Genomic DNA, 21,647 nt, shown 5'->3' on the forward strand with positions numbered 1-21,647 from the left:
CCCAATTCTTCAGAGTTTGCACTGGCTCCCTGTTCATTTTAGAATTGATTTTAAAACATTTCTGTTTGTTTTTTAAATCTTTACATGGACTGGCACCTCAGTATATCTCGGACTTGATCCAAATGTACACTCCTGCGCGCGCTCTGAGGTCTGAGAGCCAGTTCCAGCTCGTGGTGCCCAAGACCAGACTTAAGACCAGGGGAGACAGGGGCCCTAAGCTCTGGAACACTCTGCCCCTCCACGTTCAAACTGCTTCCACAGTGGAGTGTTTTTTTGTTCTTTGGCTTTTAACACTACGTGAGTTGTGTGGTCCTTTGTGTTTTTATACTTTTTGATTTCTATTTTACTGTTTTAATTGATTTTACCCTTTAAAATACTTTTTAATCATATTTATTTATTTGTTTTATATTTATGTATTTCTTGTTTTTATTCAGTCATTGGTGGAGCATAATATTGTTTTTTAATATTGTTTTTAACATGGCTGTGCAGCACTTTGGAAACGTTCTTGTTGTTTAAATGTGCTTTATAAAAAAAGTGGATTGAATTGGATTGGATTGCATTTAAGCATTTAAGTCTCATCTTAAAACTCATCTGTATACTCTAGCCTTTAAATAGACCTCCTTTTTAGACCAGTTGATCTGCCGCTTCTTTTCTTTTCTTTCTCCTATGTCCCCCCCTCCCTTGTGGAGGGGGTCCGTTCCGATGACCATGGATGAAGTACTGACTGTCCAGAGTCGAGACCCAGGATGGACCGCTCGTCGGGACCCAGGATGGACCGCTCGCCTGTATCGGTTGGGGACATCTCTACGCTGCTGATCCGCTTGAGATGGTTTCCTGTGGACGGGACTCTCACTGCTGTCTTGGAGCCACTATGGATTGAACTTTCACAGTATCATGTTAGACCCGCTCGACATCCATTGCTTTCGGTCCCCTAGAGGGGGGGGGTTGCCCACATCTGAGGTCCTCTCCAAGGTTTCTCATAGTCAGCATTGTCACTGGCGTCCCACTGAATGTGAATTCTCCCTGCCCACTGGGTGTGAGTTTTCCTTGCCCTTTTGTGGGTTCTTCCGAGGATGTTGTAGTCGTAATGATTTGTGCAGTCCTTTGAGACATTTGTGATTTGGGGCTATATAAATAAACATTGATTGATTGATTGATTGATTGATTGATTGTTTTTATACTGTATATCAGGGATATTCAACTTAATTGTCTTAATTGTCACAGTTCCAGGAATCTACGGACTGGAGGGCCAGAATTCCATCCATTTTTTCTGCCTATCTCAGCTACAATCGGGCGGAAGGCGGCGTTCACCGTGGAAAAGTCGCCACCAATCGCCGAGGGCCGGAATTCTCCTTTTACTATTCGTCTTAATTTGTATATTCCGGAGAACAAGCGTCCTCTGCAGTAGACTTTTGACTACGGTTTATTTATTTTGTCAGAGTTACAGGAGCGCTCTGGTGTTTTTAAGGATCTTCTGCAAAAAAGCCAGTTGAAAAACATCTGAATGACTGCAATCTGGTGTTTTTGAGACTCTTTAAGTCTCTCACAAGTTCTTTGAAAGCGAACTTGCGGACCAGCAGTTGAATAGCCCAAATGATGAAAAGGAAAAGACCAAAAAAGGACCCCTGAAGAACACTACTATAACATGACAACTGACTGTGTCTGAAGTGAAGAAGCTACAGCAACACTTTTCTTACATCGATCACATTCTGAAAAATAATTGTAACTGCCAAAAAGGAGAGGACTTCAAAGGGAGCTTGAGGGAGGCTTCAGTTATCTACAAAACCCAAAAGCAGAGAAGTTGACACCTTGTGTGCAAACCCCATTTCCATATGAGTTGGGAAATTGTGTTAGATGTAAATATAAGCAGAATACAATGATTTGCAAATCCTTTTCAAGCCATATTCAGTTGAATATGCTACAAAGACAACATATTTGATGTTTAAACTCATAAACTTTATTTTTTTTTGCAAATAATTAACTTAGAATATCATGGCTGCAACACGTGCCAAAGTAGTTGGGAAAGGGCATGTTCACCACTGTGTTACATCACCTTTTCTTTTAACAACACTCAATAAACGTTTGGGAACTGAGGAGACACATTTTTTAAGCTTCTCAGGTGGAATTATTTCCCATTTTTGCTTGATGTACAGCTTAAGTGGTTCCTGTTGTATTTTAGTGAAGTGAATTATATTTATATAGCGCTTTTCTCTAGTGACTCAAAGCGCTTTACATAGTGAAACCCAATGTCTATGTTACAATTAAACCAGTGTGGGGGCACTGGGAGCAGGTGAGTAAAGTGTCTTGCTTAAGGACACAACGGCAGTGACTAAGATGGTGGAAGCGGGAATCGAACCTGCAACCCTCAAGTTGCTGGCACAGCCACTCTAACAACCGAGCTATGCCGCCTTTAGGCTTCATAATGCGCCACACATTTTCAATGGGAGACAAATCTGGACTACAGGCAGGCCAGTCTAGTACCTGCACTCTTTTACTATGAAGCCACTGATGTAACTCGTGGCTTGGCATTGTCTTGCTGAAATAAGCAGGGGCGTCCAAGATAACGTTGCTTGGATGGCAACATATGTTGCTCCAAAAGCTGTATGTACCTTTCAGCATTAATGGTGCCTTCACAGATGTGTAAGTTACCCATGCCTTGGGCACTAATACACCCCCATACCATCACACATGCTGGCTTTTACACTTAGTTCTTTTCCTCTCTGTTCCGTAGGACAAAACGTCCACAGTTTCCAAAAACTATTGAAAATGTGGACTAGTCAGACCACAGAACACTATTCCACTTTGCATCAGTCCGTTTTATATGAGCTCGGGCCCAGCAAAGCCGGCAGCATTTCTGGGTGTTGTTGAATAATGGCTTTGGCTTTGCATAGTAGAGTTTTAACTTGCACTTACAGATGTAGGGACCAACTGTAGCTACTGACAGTGTTTTTTTGTAATGTTCCTGAGCCCATGTGGTGATATCCTTTACACACTGATGTCGCCTTTTGATGCAGTACCGCCTTAGGGATTGAAGGTCCGTAATATCATGGCTTACGTGCAGTGATTTCTCCAGATTCTCTGAACCTTTTGATGATTTTACGGACTGCTTTGTTTTTTTAACTCCATCACTGATTTCTGCTCACTGCAGACATTTTCGAGAGCCGAGGGACATAATTAAACATCACTTACTGTACAAGTTCTGCTGTCATTAGGATGCCGACTGCTAGGATGTTCATATGTTCCCATTTAGATGATAATCCTCGCAAAGGGAGGTGGAACGAAGCGTCTTTTTGTGTTGTTCTTACTATTTCCAAGTCTAAATTAGCTGTCAAAGTGCACCAACTTGTCTAAATACGTCTTTGTCCTTCTACTATTCAGGTGAGAGGCATGATTTGTCTCATCTTAAAACTCATCTGTATACTCTAGCCTTTAAATAGACCTCCTTTTTAGACCAGTTGATCTGCCGCTTCTTTTCTTTCTCCTATGTCCCCCCCTCCCATGTGGAGGGGGTCCGGTCCGATGACCATGGATGAAGTACTGACTGTCCAGAGTCGAGACCCAGGATGGACCGCTCGCCTGTATCGGTTGGGGACATCTCTACGCTGCTGATCCGCTTGAGATGGTTTCCTGTGGACGGGACTCTCGCTGCTGTCTTGGAGCCACTATGGATTGAACTTTCACAGTATCATGTTAGACCCGCTCGACATCCATTGCTTTCGGTCCCCTAGAGGGGGGGGGTTGCCCACATCTGAGGTCCTCTCCAAGGTTTCTCATAGTCAGCATTGTCACTGGCGTCCCACTGGATGTGAATTCTCCCTGCCCACTGGGTGTGAGTTTTCCTTGCCCTTTTGTGGGTTCTTCCGAGGATGTTGTAGTCGTAATGATTTGTGCAGTCCTTTGAGACATTTGTGATTTGGGGCTATATAAATAAACATTGATTGATTGATTGATTGATTGATTTATGATCTACAATAAAGTTTGAGGAGGAAGCAGCTGATCAGTCGACAATATCACTAATACTTGGTTGATATTGAAATCACGAAAGGTAAATAGAGTATCGGTGGCGCATTTTGGATGGTTACTTATTGGATTTTGTGGGCGGAAAGGAGAACCTCCCATGGGCTTCGTTGTAAGCAGACTTTTACTGAAGTTTATTTAAGAGTTAGAATGCCTTAGAAATATCCATGATTGTGAAGGAGCAGCTTAATCACAAAGTATAAACAATAAATACATCCCTGCCACTCCATCAAAAGCAAATGTTCAGCATGTATTTTTTAGGATGTATGTGGCGTCAATGAAGCCTGTGACAGTGGATGAACATGACAAAGAAGCACATTAACGCCTGCAACTGTAAAACACAACAATGACGGCAATTCCTCGGCCATGTTTCAATACTTCTAAAAGCAGGACTGCGGCAGCTTCAGAGAAGGCACCTCTGGTGATAGCTTGTAAAACATTGAATAGGGGAAAAAAAGATCAAGTTTACAATTATTAAAAGCTGTAAAGACGTGTTCACCTGAGTTTGTCATAAATCCCCTGCAGCTTCCTCAAAGGTGGAACACATTTTCCTATTTAGAAAGTCGTTCACGCAGGAGTCATCATTTACAGACGATTTCTGGGCGATTTTGTCTGCTGTGACGCAGTGGCGGCAAAATATATTTGAGATAAATGACATGTTAACGGAATCATTTCACGGTTCAAGGCGTCGGCTGTGATTTACAACGCAGTCGTCGCTGCGCAGCCGCTATTTCCTTGCAAAAAGGGCAAAACTATCTATTCTGCTTCAAAAAGAGAAGGAGAAACATGAGCATATTTGCCACATTTTATTCAAGTCCTGGAACGTTGAACTAATGTTTTTACTTGTTCAACTTGCAACTCCTTTGTTGTGGTTTTACAAACCCCGTTTCCATATGAGTTGGGAAATTGTGTTAGATGTAAATATAAACAGAATACAGGGATTTGCAAATCATTTTCAACCCATATTCAGTTGAATATGCTACAAAGACAACATATTTGATGTTCAAACTCATAAACTTTATTTTTTTGCAAATAATCATTAACTTTACAATTTGATGCCAGCAAAACGTGACAAAGAAGTTGGGAAAGGTGGCAATAAATACTGATAAAGTTGAGGAATGCTCATCAAACACTTATTTGGAACATCCCACAGGTGTGCAGGCTAATTGGGAACAGGTGGGTGCCATGATTGGCTATAAAAACAGCTTCCATGAAATGCTAAGTAATTCACAAACAAGGATGGGGTGAGGGTCACCAATTTGTGAGCAAATTATCGAACAGTTTTAGAACAACATTTCTCAACGAGCTATTGCAAGGAATTTAAGGATTTTACCATCTACGGTCCGTAAAAAGTTCAGAGAATCTGGAAATATCACTGCACGTAAGCAGTGATATTATGGACTTTTGATCCCTCAGGCGGTACTGCATCAAAAACCGACATCAGTGTGTAAAGGATATCACCACATGGGCTCAGGAACACTTCATAAAACCACTGTCAGTAACTACAGTTGTTCGCTACATCTGTAAGTGCAAGTTAAAACTCTACTATGCAAAGCCAAACCCATTTATCAACAATATCCTGAAACGCCGCCAGCTTGGCTAGGCCCGGGCTCACCTAAAATGGACTGATGCAAAGTAGAAAAGTGTTCTGTGGTCTGACGAGTCCACATTTCAAATTATATTTGGAAACAAGAGGACATGGTTTCCTCCAGAACAAAGAGGAAATATACCATCCGTATTGTTATAGGCGCAAAGTGGAAAAGCCAGCATGTGTGATGGTATGGGGGTGCATTAGTGCCCAAGGCATGGGTAACTTACACATCTGTGAAGGCACCATTAATGCTGAAAGGTCCATACAGGTTTTGGAGCAACATATGTTGTCATCCAAGCAACGTTATCATGGACGCCCCTGCTTATTTCAGCAAGATAAGTGTTACAACAGCGTGGCTTCGTAAAAAAAAGAGTGCAGGTACTTTCCTGGCCGGTCTGCAGTCCAGACATGTCTCCCATGGAAAATGTGTGGTGCATTATGAAGCGTAAAATACGACAGCGGAGACCCCGGACTGTTGAAGGACTGAAGCTCTACATAAAACAAGAATGGGAAAGAATTCCACTTTCAAAGCTTCAACAATTAGTTTCCTCAGTTCCCTAAAAGAAAAGGTGATGTAACACAGTGGTGAACATGCCCTTTCCCAACTACTTTGGCATGTGTTGCGGCCATGAAATTCCAAGTGAATTATTTGAAAAAAAAAAAAAGTTTATGAGTTTGAACATCAAATATCTTGTCTTTGCTGTGCATTCAACTGAATATGGGTTGAAAATTATTTGCAAATCATTGTATTCCGTTTATATTTACATCTAACACCAATTCTCAACTCATATGGTAACGGGGTTTGTAATTAGAATAATAATTTCTGGTTTTATGATAGGCAGTAGGGTTGTACGGTATAACAATACTAGTAAAGTACCGCAATACTAATGAATCATAAACGCTACTATACCGCCTCTAAAAAGTACTGGTTCCCCCCTTTTGTTTCTTAACAGGCATGACGTTGTCAACGTCGTGACATTGTTGGTTTTACGAGCAGAGGAGCATGTTCGGCAGTGCACATTCCCAGAGTACTTAGAAGCAGGCACAGTGTGTGGACAGAAAAGGGAGAATGGACGCATTTTGGCTTAAAAACTAAAGATAAATGTGAAGTAATAACACTGAAACGCAGTTCTACAAGAGGTGCTTTACACATGGCTAGCTAGTTCAGTTCAGTTTATGTGGAACATGAATAGGATACAATGTAATGCATTACATATTTCCACTTGTTTCAGTACAGCAAGTCTGAAAAGGAGTAGGAAGAAGCTGAGCTTATTTAGTCCTACCCCTTTTCATACTATAGCAATTCTATCCAATTGACTTGTTCTCTGTATCAGAACAGTGAATACATAAATAATATACCATAGTAAGTAAAACAATATTAAATACATAAATAATCTTTCTAAAAAAAAAAGTGGTTCATCATATCATCATCATTGTTGTGTGTACTTTGTCAACACTTGTAGCTTGAACAGTCTCTTCAACACAATCATATTGCTGCTTTGTTAGACTTCTTTGCTTAATCCATTCCATCATTTAATTCCACATACTGATATACTAAAAGTTTTAAATGCATGTAAACATATCTTTACTCTTTGGTTGAGAAGAATTGTCAAACATTCTTGGCTGGCAGGTTATATTTTGCTTTGTACAACATTTTAGCTGTTTGTAAATGCACCAAATCGTTGAATTTCAATATTTGTGATTCAATAAATAAAGTGTTATATCCAACATGATGTATTATTAAAATGTATCTTTTTTTGTAACACCGTTAGTGAATGAAGCGCACATTTGTAGTTATTTCCCATATTTCTACACAACAAGTCAGATATGTAACACTATTGAGCAGTAGAGAATATGAAGGGATTTTTTTGGTCTAGAACATGTTTTGCTTTATTCATTATTGCCGTGTTTCTTGCTACTTGGTTTTATATTAGGGCTCCAGTACTCTGGAATGCCCTCCCGGTAACAGTTCGAGATGCCACCACAGTAGAAGCATTTAAGTCTCACCTTAAAACTCATTTGTATACTCTAGCCTTTAAATAAACTCCCTTTTTAGACCAGTTGATCTGCCGTTTCTTTTCTTTTTCTCCTATGTCCCACTCTCCCTTGTGGAGGGGGTCCGGTCCGATCCGGTGGCCATGTACTGCTCGCCTGTGTATCGGCTGGGGACATCTCCGCGCTGCTGATCCGCCTCCGCTTGGGATGGTTTCCTGTTGGCTCCGCTGTGAACGGGACTCTCGCTGCTGTGTTGGATCCGCTTTGGACTGGACTCTCGCGACTGTGTTGGATCCATTATGGATTGAACTTTCACAGTATTATGTTAGACCCGCTCCACATCCATTGCTTTCTTCCTCTCCAAGGTTCTCATAGTCATACTTGTCACCGACGTCCCACTGGGTGTGAGTTTTCCTTGCCCTTATGTGGGCCTACCGAGGATGTCGTAGTGGTTTGTGCAGCCCTTTGAGACACTAGTGATTTAGGGCTATATAAGTAAACGTTGATTGATTGATTGATATTTTTTACATGATGTTTCCAATTCATTTTATCTACTAATGTTAAACCCAAAAATGTGTTTTATTGTACCCTTTCAATGTCTACTCTGTCTATTTGTATTTGTGTTTAACTTTCCCTTCTCCTGATACCAAATAGCATTATTTTAGTCTTACTGAGGTTCAAAGGTCTGTTTTTGTCAAACCATCATTTATTAATATCTTCTGTTATTTGTATTATCTTCTGTGTTCGCTCTTGAACAAAACACAGTTGCATCATCTGCAAATAATACTCATTTTAAGTTCTTTGTAACTTTACAAATGTTATTTAAATAGAGGTTGAACAAGTTTGGTCCCAGTGTTGATCCCTGAGGTCCGCCACAAGATATTTTCAGCTGTGTGGAAGTGTGTTCGCCTAGCTTCACGTATTCCTTCCTGTTGGTTAGGTAGCTTCTTACCCAGTTCAAAAACAACCCTCTGATTCAATATAGTTCTCGTTTGTTTATTGAGCTATTATGACTAATTGTATGAAATGCTTTTGTTAAATCCATTAATACTGCAGCAGCACATTTGCTGCCATCTCTTGCATTGGTGATCTCTTCTGATATTTCCGTTAATGCCATTGATGTTGAGATGTTGGCTCTGTATCCACATTGTTTGTCTGTGAGTGTTTCCTTTTTATTTATGAATTTGTTTAAACTGTTGTTAAAGGCCTACTGATAGTTTATATATCAATGATGAAATATTAACATTGCAACACATGACAATACGGCCTTTTTAGTTTACTAAATTCCAATTTTAAATTTCCCGCGGAGTTTCTTGTTGAAAACGTCGCGGAATGATGACGCGTACGCATGACATCTCGGGTTGTAGCAAACATATTAGCCCAGCACCGCACGGCTAAAAGTCCTCTCTTTTCATCGCATAATTACACAGTAATTTGGACATCTGTGTTCCTGAATCTTTTGCAATTTGTTCAATTAATAATGGAGACTATAAAGAAGAATGCTGTTGGTGGAAAGCGGTGGATTGCAGCTGCCTTTAGGCACCAAAACACAGCCGGTGTTTCTTTGTTGTGAAGCTTCAACACAGAGCGGTCAAGGGAACATGTTTCTCTACGTCAACCAGCAAGTTTTTGGCTGGGAAAATTGTGATATTAAGTTAGCTCTTACCGGAGACTTCAGTGGATTACGCGACTTCCTCCTGTAGCTGTCAAAAAGGCAGCTGTGATCTTGGCTCCTCCATTGGCTTCTCTCTGAGACACTGGCATTCACCGCAGCCATTCGACTTTCAGGTATGACTTTACAATCTCACTAAAACACTATTAAAACAATAAGCAGATAAGGGATTTTCCAGAATTATCCTAGTAAATGTGTCTAATTACATCTGAAACGCCGCCTGCCGCCGCCTTTTCTTTCTTTTTATAGTACTTCACTCTAATTGTTGTCATCCACGAATCTTTCATCCTCGCTCAAATCAATGGGGAACTACTGCTGGATATGATTGTAAACAATGTTCGGATGTGAGGAGCTCCACAACCCGTGACGTCACGCGCACATCGTCTGCTACTTCCGGTACAGGCAAGGCTTTTTTATTAGCGACCAAAAGTTGCGAACTTTATCGTCGATGTTCTCTACTAAATCCTTTCAGCAAAAATATGGCAATATCACAAAATGATCAAGTATGAAACATAGAATGGACCTGCTATCCCCATTTAAATAATAAAATCTCATTTCAGTAGGCCTTTTAACAGTTTTTCAATAATTTTAGAAAATGGTGGAAGTAGAGAAACAGTAAACTGGTGTTTTTCTGCAGTCTTATAAATCGGTACGACTTTTGCTATTTTTCTTTGATCCGGGAATTGGCCTGTTTGAAATGAAAGGTTGCTGATATATGTTGAATGTTCTGGAATCTCTTCAGTAAACTTTTTAATGCTTTCATATCAATTCCACTACAATCAGTTGAGGTCTTGGATTGACCTTTTTTCACGATATTGATTTCCTCTTTTGTCACTCCTTCGAGGAACAGAGTTGGGGTTTCTATCTATGTTGTCATTCAAGTCCTCAACTGACTCGGAATCTGGAATCTTTTCCTCCAGATTTGGTCCAATGTTCACAAAGTACTTATTGAGGCTTTCAACTACTTTCAAGTATTAATTATATGATTATAAGTGCTAACACAGAAACTATTTATAGCGGCAACGTGACTACTACTGATTATGTTTACATCATCCAGTGGGCTGCTGCTTCCTCGCTTCCCTGCTCCTTGGATATTCATTGTAGATCATAAATCATACCTCTCACCTTGACAGTTATGAATGTATACTTACAGTGTGTATATAAAACTTTAATGTAGGTGTTTGGAGGTTTTTTAAGGGCTGTATAGGCAAAATGGAGCGGATCCCATAGGCTCCATTAAAGCGGTCTTTCGATCGCATATTGTTAGAATGCATAAAAATACATCCATTGTCATGTCTTTCATAATGATTGTGAAGAATAGGCAAAACATTTTTTTAAAGTGCAGTTCCCCTTTTAGTAGACGTGACATAGTGAATGTAGCCCACCTCTGCGGCTGACCAAGATACTTCAGTTGCAACCACAGCCATCTTGTGCAGTTGATAAAAACTAAATCAGGTGATTACCTACAGCCATAGCAGTTAGGAGTGTTATTGAATTTTATAGATCAAGCAATTAAAAAAAAACAGATATATGTTTTTCATTAAATAGTTATGCTGATTTTGGGGGGGGGGAAATGTTTTTCTTATATTTTGTACCTTTTTTATTCAAATTGGACCTCATAAATTATATCTGGCGTGGAGCAACTTAACTCTAGAATAGTTCATTCATCATTGATCAGAGTGAAACACGTGCCACGTAAGATGAAAGACATTACCACCACCTACAGGTCCAAAGTGTTGGAGCTTGACACAGTTAAGGCTGCTTGAAAAGTGGCGATTTTCTTAATCCAGCGGGGTTGGGACAGCATCACGACAACACAAAGGAGGTGACATTCTCCTCCCCGTGTCAACAAAGCTCAAAACCAATGCAAATAGCCATTTGACCAGCACCTCGCCACCTAGTCGAGACCCAGGATGGACCGCTCGTCGGGACCCAGAATGGACCGCTCGCCTGTATCGGTTGGGGACATCTCTACGCTGCTGATCCGCTTGAGATGGTTTCCTGTGGACGGGACTCTCGCTGCTGTCTTGGAGCCACTATGGATTGAACTTTCACAGTATCATGTTAGACCCGCTCGACATCCATTGCGTTCGGTCCCCTAGAGGGGGGGGGTTGCCCACATCTGAGGTCCTCTCCAAGGTTTCTCATAGTCAGCATTGTCACTGGCGTCCCACTGAATGTGAATTCTCCCTGCCCACTGGGTGTGAGTTTTCCTTGCCCTTTTGTGGGTTCTTCCGAGGATGTTGTAGTCGTAATGATTTGTGCAGTCCTTTGAGACATTTGTGATTTGGGGCTATATAAATAAACATTGATTGATTGATTGATTGATAGTGGGCGAAGGGGGTGATAGTGAAGTGATTGTGTTGCGAAGAAAAGGTCAACTGTGTGTAGCATCTAACTCTCATCTGTCAAAGTCAGGAATGAATGATCTGTGGCCCCCGGGATGATATTTGATTAGTATTAGAAATGGGGTCCTTGGAACCCCATCAAGTCATAAAAATGGGGTCTCACAGTAAATCTTTAGAGTCCCTTTTTTTTGTAAGTGTTTTGAAAACAAATGATTAAAGTATGCATTGTCCTGTTATATCTCACATTCTATATTCCATCCATCCATCCATTTTCTACCGCTTATTCCCTTTCGGGGTAGCGGGGGGCGCTGGCGCCTATCTCAGCTACAATCGGGCGGAGGGCAGGGTACACCCTGGACAAGTCGCCACCTCATCGCAGGGCCAACACAGATAGACAGACAACATTCACGCTCACATTCACAAACTAGGGCCAATTTTAGTGTTGCCAATCAACCTATCCCCATGTGCATGTCTTTGGAAGTGGGAGGAAGCCGGAGTACCCGGAGGGAACCCACGCATTCACGGGGAGAACATGCAAACTCCACACAGAAAGATCCCGAGCCTGGATTTGAACCCAGGACTGCAGGACCTTCGTATTGTGAGGCAGACGCACTAACCCCTCTGCCACCATATTGTGTTGAGGAAAAAAGTTGTCATAAACGTTACTTCATTCATTAAAAAAAGTAACACAAAAGAAAACACATTTTTATGCATATGTAAATGTATTCAGTTATAAACATTCATTCACTTTCTTCTTTCCTACATGGATCTAAACTTTGTCGCTGTCGGTATTTTTTTCTGTATTTTTATTGTAATATTTTCAGACTGTGTTTGTTCTATTTTTGGCATAGAAGACCACGAAAAACAATCGGAATTTGTCTTTTCTTTTTTTAGTTTTAATGCCATGCTTTCAATAGGCTTCACGGTGGCAGAGGGGTTAGTGCGTCTGCCTCACAATACGAAGTTCCTGCAGTGCTGGGTTCGAATCCAGGCTCGGGATCTTTCTGTGTGGAGTTTGCATGTTCTCCCCGTGAATGCGTGGGTTCCCTCCGGGTACTCCGGCTTCCTCCCACCTCCAAAGACATGCACCTGGGGATAGGCCCCTCCCACTTCCAAAGACATGCACCTGGGGATAGGTTGATTGGCAACACTAAATTGGCCCTAGTGTGTGAATGTGAGTGTGAATGTTGTCTGTCTATCTGTGTTGGCCCTGCGATGAGGTGGCGACTTGTCCAGGGTGTACCCTGCCTTCCGCCCGATTGTAGCTGAGATAGGCGCCAGCGCCCCCCGCGACCCCAAAAGGGAATAAGCGGTAGAAAATGGATGGATGGATGGATGCTTTCAATAGTCTGCAGATCTTCCTCCATGCAGCCCATAAGCTAAAGTGAAGTGAATTATATTTATATAGCGCTTTTCTCTAGTGACTCAAAGCACTTTACATAGTGAAACCCAATATCTGAGTTCCATTTAAACCAGTGTGGGTGGCACTGGGAGCAGGTGGGTAAAGTGTCTTGCCCAAGGACACAACGGCAGTGACTAGGATGGCGGAAGCGGGAATCGAACCTGCAACCCTCAAGTTGCTGGCACGGCCGCTCTACCGACCGAGCTATGCCGTGACATTTGACAACTAACCTCTGGCCTATCATCAGACACACCTGTAACAATATTTCATTCATTCTTTGGTCAAACATATTTTAAGTGGTGAACGCAAGAACATATCTTAGCAGGCGTGTGTGTGTGTGTGTGTGTGTGTGTGTGTGTGTTGCCACCTTCAGCTGCAGGGTGGGGGCTCCCTCTAGTGGGCATACCGTGGGATCTTGAAGAGGGCTTTGACAGGGTGCAAGTCGGCCAGTGGAGGATCTCCATCAGCCAGCTCAATGGCAGTGATGCCAAGAGACCAGACATCACAGCGGGCATCGTAGGAGTAGTCATATTGCTGTTCACAGGCTATGACCTATCAAGCAGAAATATGGCAGTTACTGTAAATGGATATTGTTATTTCTTATTCCTATACAGTCTTTATTTTGCATACACACAAACAAGCCCTACATGACACCACATTACTGAACAATATAAAAAGTGGCTGCTCTCTCCCCTCCCTAGATGAAGTGTACAGTGCCAGGTGCCTCAAAGAGGCCCAAAACATCATAAAGGACCCATCTCACCCTGGACATAAACTTTTTGAACTGCTGCCCTCAGGCAGGAGATACAGGACAATAAAATGCTGGACAAACCGATTTAAGAACACTTTGTACTTAAGAGCCATAGTGTCGCTGAACACAAGACGACAATAATGACTGTGCATGCGATGTATGCTTGGTAATTTATGTATTTTTATCTATTTATCTATGTTCTTATGTGCTATGATTTTGCACTAAATTAGTTTTTGCATACAATTTCGTTGTACGAGGACAATAAAGATATATTCTATTGTACTCTAATACCCCTTTATTTCTGGAGCCTTGAATAAATACATTCTAATTACAAAGCTAAGGATACTTGAGCAAGGATTTAAGATTCAAGACTGTTTATCACTCACATTCATCAGTAAAACCTGATTGGACAAGGGGGAGGAGGATAGCATGCATGGGTGGTGGTGGTGGGGGGAGGGGGGGGGCTCCTGGGCCTCTTTAGCGTTCCATATGACGCCATCATTGAGCCAGGTAGTTTTGACGTATAAATAAATAATAATACATCGTCAATTATTGAACGGCCCAGAGTACTGTGGTCTTGATGGCCAGCCCACCTGTGTTCTGTAATAAAGGAATAAGGTAGGGGTAGGGAACCTATGGCTCTAGAGCCGGATGTGGCTCTTTGGATGAATGCATCTGGCTCTCGGATAAATCTGAGCTGACATTGCTTAACACGATAAAAAATGAATAATTCCACTTGTAATCACAGTGTTAAAAATAACGTTCAAAATATAAAACGTTCTCATGCTCTTTTATGTTCAAGAAGTTGCAATAATGGTAAGAAGTAATTTGGTTAGTGAGGGGCTTGCCCTCCTGGGGGTTCTTCAGACCACCAAGACCCTGTTTTAGGGTTACAATATTGTTTTATTTTATTTTTCTCTCAGTTGCTTGCCAGCAATTGTCTTTTTCTCTTTCGTCCTCGCTCGCGCTCTGGCTCCAGCCCCAACCCTGTCTCTCCTCCTGGCTGCTGCTTATAACAGAGCGACAGGTGATTAGATAACAAGGCCCAGGTGGGCCATCTACGCACCTGTCGCTGATTTCGAGGCCGGTCTTGGCAACATCCTGCTTTGCTGCAGGCCCGCAGGCCACGCCCCCGCCACAGTTAGCTTCGGAATAACAATGTTATTTTAAAGAATAAGAGACCTATTATACTCTGGAAAGGTTGGTCTTACTTAAAAATGCACGCGTTTAGTTGTGTTCAGTGCTAAAAAAAATATTATATGGCTCTTAGGGAAATACATTTTAAAATATTTGGCTTCTTGGCTCTCTCAGACAAAAAGGTTCCCGACCCCTGGAATAAGGCAATCTAGGTAAATGTCAATCTTAAACAGTGTTGCTTAAACAACCATATAGATAACCAATGTTTTAATTGAATGTCATCAGTCTATTAAAAGTCGATAATACAAATGTATTAAAGGGGAACGGCACTATTTTGGAAATGTGCCTAACGTTCACAATCATTATGAGAGACAATAACATGTCTTTTTAAGATCTATAAGATGACAAAAATCAATCAATCAATGTTTATTTATATAGCTCTAAATCACAAGTGTCTCAAAAGGTTGCACAAGCCACAACGACATCCTCGGTTCGGACCCCACATAGAAAAAAAAAACTATTGGAAGATGTGACCCTGCGAGGTGGCGACTTGTCCAGGGTGTAACCCGCCTTCCACCCGATTGTAGCTGAGATAAGAGCCAGCGCCCCCCGCGACCCCAAAGGGAATAAGCGGTAGAAAATGAATGGATGGATGGATTACTAATGGGAGTTAGCATTGTAGCCTTCAAAGTCTCTAAAACAACTTCAAAACCCTCCATATACACACTGCAAGTATATATATCATGTAGTAACAGACACCTTCATAACAATATGTAATATGTACAATATACACACTGCAAGTATATATATCATGTAGTAACAGACACCTTCATAACAATATGTAATATGTACAATATACACACTGCAAGTAAATAACAGACACCTTCATAACAATATGTAATATGTACAATATACACACTGCAAGTATATATATCATGTAGTAATAGACACCTTCATAACAATATGTAATATGTACAATATACACACTGCAAGTATATATATCATGTAGTAATAGACACCTTCATAACAATATGTAATATGTACAATATACACACTGCAAGTATATATATCATGTAGTAACAGACACCTTCATAACAATATGTAATATGTACAATATACACACTGCAAGTATATATATCATGTAGTAACAGACACCTTCATAACAATATGTAATATGTACAATATACACACTGCAAGTATATATATCATGTAGTAACAGACACCTTCATAACAATATGTAATATGTACAATATACACACTGCAAGTAAATAACAGACACCTTCATAACAATATGTAATATGTACAATATACACACTGCAAGTATATATATCATGTAGTAACAGACACCTTCATAACAATATGTAATATGTACAATATACACACTGCAAGTATATATATCATGTAGTAATAGACACCTTCATAACAATATGTAATATGTACAATATACACACTGCAAGTATATATATCATGTAGTAACAGACACCTTCATAACAATATGTAATATGTACAATATACACACTGCAAGTATATATATCATGTAGTAATAGACACCTTCATAACAATATGTAATATGTACAATATACACACTGCAAGTATATATATCATGTAGTAACAGACACCTTCATAACAATATGTAATATGTACAATATACACACTGCAAGTATATATATCATGTAGTAACAAACACCTTCATAACAATACGTAATATGTACAATATACACACTGCAAGTATATATATCATGTAGTAATAGACACCTTCATAACAATATGTAATATGTACAATATACACACTGCAAGTATATATATCATGTAGTAACAAACACCTTCATAACAATATGTAATATGTACAATATACACACTGCAAGTATATATATGTCATGTAGTAACAGACACCTTCATAACAATATGTAATATGTACAATATACACACTGTAAGTATATATATCATGTAGTAACAGACACCTTCATAACAATATGTAATATGTACAATATACACACTGCAAGTATATATATGTCATGTAGTAACAGACACCTTCATAACAATATGTAATATGTACAATATACACACTGCAAGTATATATATCATGTAGTAACAAACACCTTCATAGCAATATGTAATATGTACAATATACACACTGCAAGTATATATATCAGTGTAGTAACAGACACCTTCATAACAATATGTACAATATACACACTGCAAGTATATATATCATGTAGTAACAAACACCTTCATAACAATATGTAATATGTACAATATACACACTGCAAGTATATATATCATGTAGTAACAGACACCTTCATAACAATATGTAATATGTACAATATACACACTGCAAGTATATATATGTCATGTAGTAACAGACACCTTCATAACAATATGTAATATGTACATATACACACTGCAAGTATATATATCATGTAGTAATAGACACCTTCATAACAATATGTAATATGTACAATATACACACTGCAAGTATATATATCATGTAGTAACAAACACCTTCATAACAATATGTAATATGTACAATATACACACTGCAAGTATATATATCATGTAGTTAACAGACACCTTCATAACAATATGTACAATATACACACTGCAAGTATATATATCATGTAGTAACAAACACCTTCATAACAATATGTAATATGTACAATATACACACTGCAAGTAAATAACAGACACCTTCATAACAATATGTTATATGTACAATATACACAACTGCAAGTAAATAACAGACACCTTCATAACAATATGTAATATGTACAATATACACACTGCAAGTAAATAACAGACACCTTCATAACAATATGTAATATGTACAATATACACACTGCAAGTATATATATCATGTAGTAACAGACACCTTCATAACAATATGTACAATATACACACTGCAAGTATATATATCATGTAGTAACAAACACCTTCATAACAATATGTAATATGTACAATATACACACTGCAAGTATGTATATCATGTAGTAACAGACACCTTCATAACAATATGTAATATGTACAATATACACACTGTAAGTATATATATCATGTAGTAACAGACACCTTCATAACAATATGTACAATATACACACTGCAAGTATATATATCATGTAGTAACAAACACCTTCATAACAATATGTAATATGTACAATATACACACTGCAAGTAATATAACAGACACCTTCATAACAATATGTAATATGTACAATATACACACTGCAAGTATATATATCATGTAGTAACAAACACCTTCATAACAATATGTAATATGTACAATATACACACTGCAAGTATATATATCATGTAGTAACAAACACCTTCATAACAATATGTAATATGTACAATATACACACTGCAAGTATATATATCATGTAGTAACAGACACCTTCATAACAATATGTAATATGTACAATATACACACTGCAAGTATACATATATAATGTTGTAACAATATGTAATATGTTCAATATTTGTCATACTGTTTTATGCATTTATTTCCATTTCCATAGCAGCGCACTTCCGGTAACAAATGTGTGTTCCGACTTCCGGAAACAAACACGAGTGTTTTCTAATTACAGCAGACTTTAAACCACACAACGAAGATGACTGTTTTGGCCAATTGAGGAATCACCACCTCATATTTTTGACGCTGAATATAGGGAGGATGAACCGCTGTTTCTAGAAGCAAGCACAAAGGAAGGGTGACATGTTGGAGCAGACGGAAGCCAAGAGAGCGAGGTCGCCGTGACTTTGACGCTGTAAAAATAGAACTTGGAACGATGCTATTTCGACATAAATACCCAAAATGAACCAGAAAAATGTCTCCAGCCAGCTGCACCAAACTGTCCATCAAGTGAGTCACTATAATATTGATCATGATGAAATACAGTACGTCACTCTTATTACAACTACAGTGCATATTCTGTCAATTTAGGTGTGTACAAACAAAATATGAAATGTAGGCTAATACTTTACAGCTACTGTAATGTGATTGTTCATGTTTTTCACTCAGTATAGATTGGTGTTCTATCACATTGTGTTGTGCAATAAAAACTCAATCGCGATTCGGATGCTGACGTAGATGCTTGCTGTAGCTAGCTTTTATGGTTAATACCAAAGCATGCCGATGTGTTACCCTGCTGGAAAAAGAGTTCCTTCGTGCAATAAAAAGTCGCTACAGCTTAGTTACAGAACACCTTCGAACAGGCTAACCTCCTCCAACCTCCGAGGACAAACCAAAAAATGGGAGACCGGGCTCTCTGCTCCGCCACTCCCAGACTGTGGAACGCTCTCCGTGACCACCTGAGGGCACCACAGACTGTGGATGCTTTTAAAAAAGAGGCTTAGAAACCCTTATTATTTTTGGTTAAAAATAGTTTTTTTTAGATATATGCATACTAGATGTAGCTATTAGGCTGTTGTGTTTTTATTCGTTTTTTTTTTTTTTTTTAATACACTGTAACACTTTGAGGTTGTTTGCTCAATGTAAAGTGCTTTTTACAAATAAAATATATTATTATTATTATTAATGAATAAATTAATGTATTTTTTTGGATGCATTTTTTAAATGATTTAGAGGTAGAGTTGATTGCTCCCATTCGCTCTGCTTCTAGACAAGTACAAGCCCATTTTTACATGTTAGACTGCACACAAAAATGTTTGTTTTCTTGTCTTTTCTAAGGATAAGAAAGCAAAACTCCAAAAAGAAGCGCAATTCCACTTTAAAAGTGAGAATATCTAAATAACAAACAACACCATAACATTTTACATGTTAGAGGAATTCCATCCATCCATCCATCCATCTTCTTCCGCTCATCCGAGGTCGGGTCGCGGGGGCACCAGCCTAAGCAGGGAAGCCCAGACTTCCCTCTCCCCAGCCACTTCGTCTAGCTCTTCCCGGGGGATCCCGAGGCGTTCCCAGGCCAGCCGGGAGACATAGTCTTCCCAACGTGTCCTGGGTCTTCCCCGAGGCCTCCTACCGGTTGGACGTGCCCTAAACACCTCCCTCGGGAGGCGTTCGGGTGGCATCCTGACCAGATGCCCGAACCACCTCATCTGGCTCCTCTCGATGTGGAGGAGCAGCGGCTTTACTTTGAGTTCCTCCCGGATGGCAGAGCTTCTCACCCTATCTCTAAGGGAGAGCCCCGCCAAACGGCGGAGGAAACTCATTTGGGCCGCTTGTACCCGTGATCTTATCCTTTCGGTCATGACCCAAAGCTCATGACCATAGGTGAGGATGGGAACGTAGATCGACCGGTAAATTGAGAGCTTTGCCTTCCGGCTCAGCTCCTTCTTCACCACAACAGATCGGTACAACGTCCGCATTACTGAAGACGCCGCACCGATCCGCCTGTCGATCTCACGATCCACTCTTCCCCCACTCGTGAACAAGACTCCTAGGTACTTGAACTCCTCCACTTGGAGCAGGGTCTCCTCCCCAACCCGGAGATGGCACTCCACCCTTTTCCGGGAGAGAACCATGGACTCGGATTTGGAGGTGCTGATTCTCATTCCGGCCGCTTCACACTCGGCTGCGAACCGATCCAGTGAGAGCTGAAGATCCCGGTCAGATGAAGCCATCAGGACCACATCGTCTGCAAAAAGCAGAGACCTAATCCCGCGGCCACCAAACCGGAACCCCTCAATGCCTTGACTGCGCCTAGAAATTCTGTCCATAAAAGTTATGAACAGAATCGGTGACAAAGGGCAACCTTGGCGGAGTCCAACCCTCACTGGAAACGTGTCCGACTTACTGCCGGCAATGCGGACCAAGCTCTGACACTGATCGTACAGGGATCGGACTGCCATAATAAGACAGTCCGATACCCCATACTCTCTGAGCACTCCCCACAGGACTTCCCGAGGGACACGGTCGAATGCCTTCTCCAAGTCCACAAAGCACATGTAGACTGGTTGGGCAAACTCCCATGCACCCTCAAGAACCCTGCCGAGAGTATAGAGCTGGTCCACAGTTCCACGACCAGGACGAAAACCACACTGTTCCTCCTGAATCCGAGGTTCGACTATCCGGCGTAACCTCCTCTCCAGTACACCTGAATAAACCTTACCGGGAAGGCTGAGGAGTGTGATCCCACGATAGTTGGAACACACCCTCCGGTCCCCCTTCTTAAAGAGAGGGACCACCACCCCGGTCTGCCAATCCAGAGGTACCGCCCCCGATGTCCACGCGATGCTGCAGAGTCTTGTCAACCAAGACAGCCCCACAGCATCCAGAGCCTTAAGGAACTCCGGGCGGATCTCATCCACCCCTGGGGCCTTGCCACCGAGGAGCTTTTTAACTACCTCAGCAACCTCAGCCCCAGAAATAGGAGAGTCCACCACAGACTCCCCAGGCACTGCTTCCTCATAGGAAGACGTGTTGGTGGGATTGAGGAGGTCTTCAAAGTATTCCTTCCACCTATCCACAACATCCGCAGTTGAGGTCAGCAGAACACCATCCGCACCATACACGGTGTTGACAGTGCACTGCTTCCCCTTCCTGAGGCGGCGGATGGTGGTCCAGAATCGCTTCGAAGCCATCCGGAAGTCATTTTCCATGGCTTCCCCAAACTCTTCCCATGTCCGAGTTTTTGCCGCTGCGACCGCTGAAGCTGCACTCCGCTTGGCCTGTCGGTACCTGTCCACTGCCTCTGGAGTCCTATGAGCCAAAAGAAGCCGGTAGGACTCCTTCTTCAGCTTGACGGCATCCCACCAGCGGGTTCTAGGATTAC

The 21,647-nt window shown here is 40.9% G+C and overlaps 1 protein-coding gene across 1 annotated transcript in view; it reads right to left on the reverse strand.

Moving 5' to 3' along the window:
- Nucleotides 1-21,647, reverse strand: part of myo3b (myosin IIIB) — a 327,297-nt gene that overhangs the window by 279,173 nt on the left and 26,477 nt on the right. The window contains 1 exon segment of the mRNA XM_061880054.1: nt 13,432-13,577. Coding sequence (XP_061736038.1) covers nt 13,432-13,577 — 146 coding nt within the window.

The sequence above is a fragment of the Nerophis ophidion genome, linkage group LG19 (assembly GCF_033978795.1).
Source record: "Nerophis ophidion isolate RoL-2023_Sa linkage group LG19, RoL_Noph_v1.0, whole genome shotgun sequence".
Classification (NCBI taxonomy): Eukaryota; Metazoa; Chordata; class Actinopteri; order Syngnathiformes; family Syngnathidae; genus Nerophis; species Nerophis ophidion.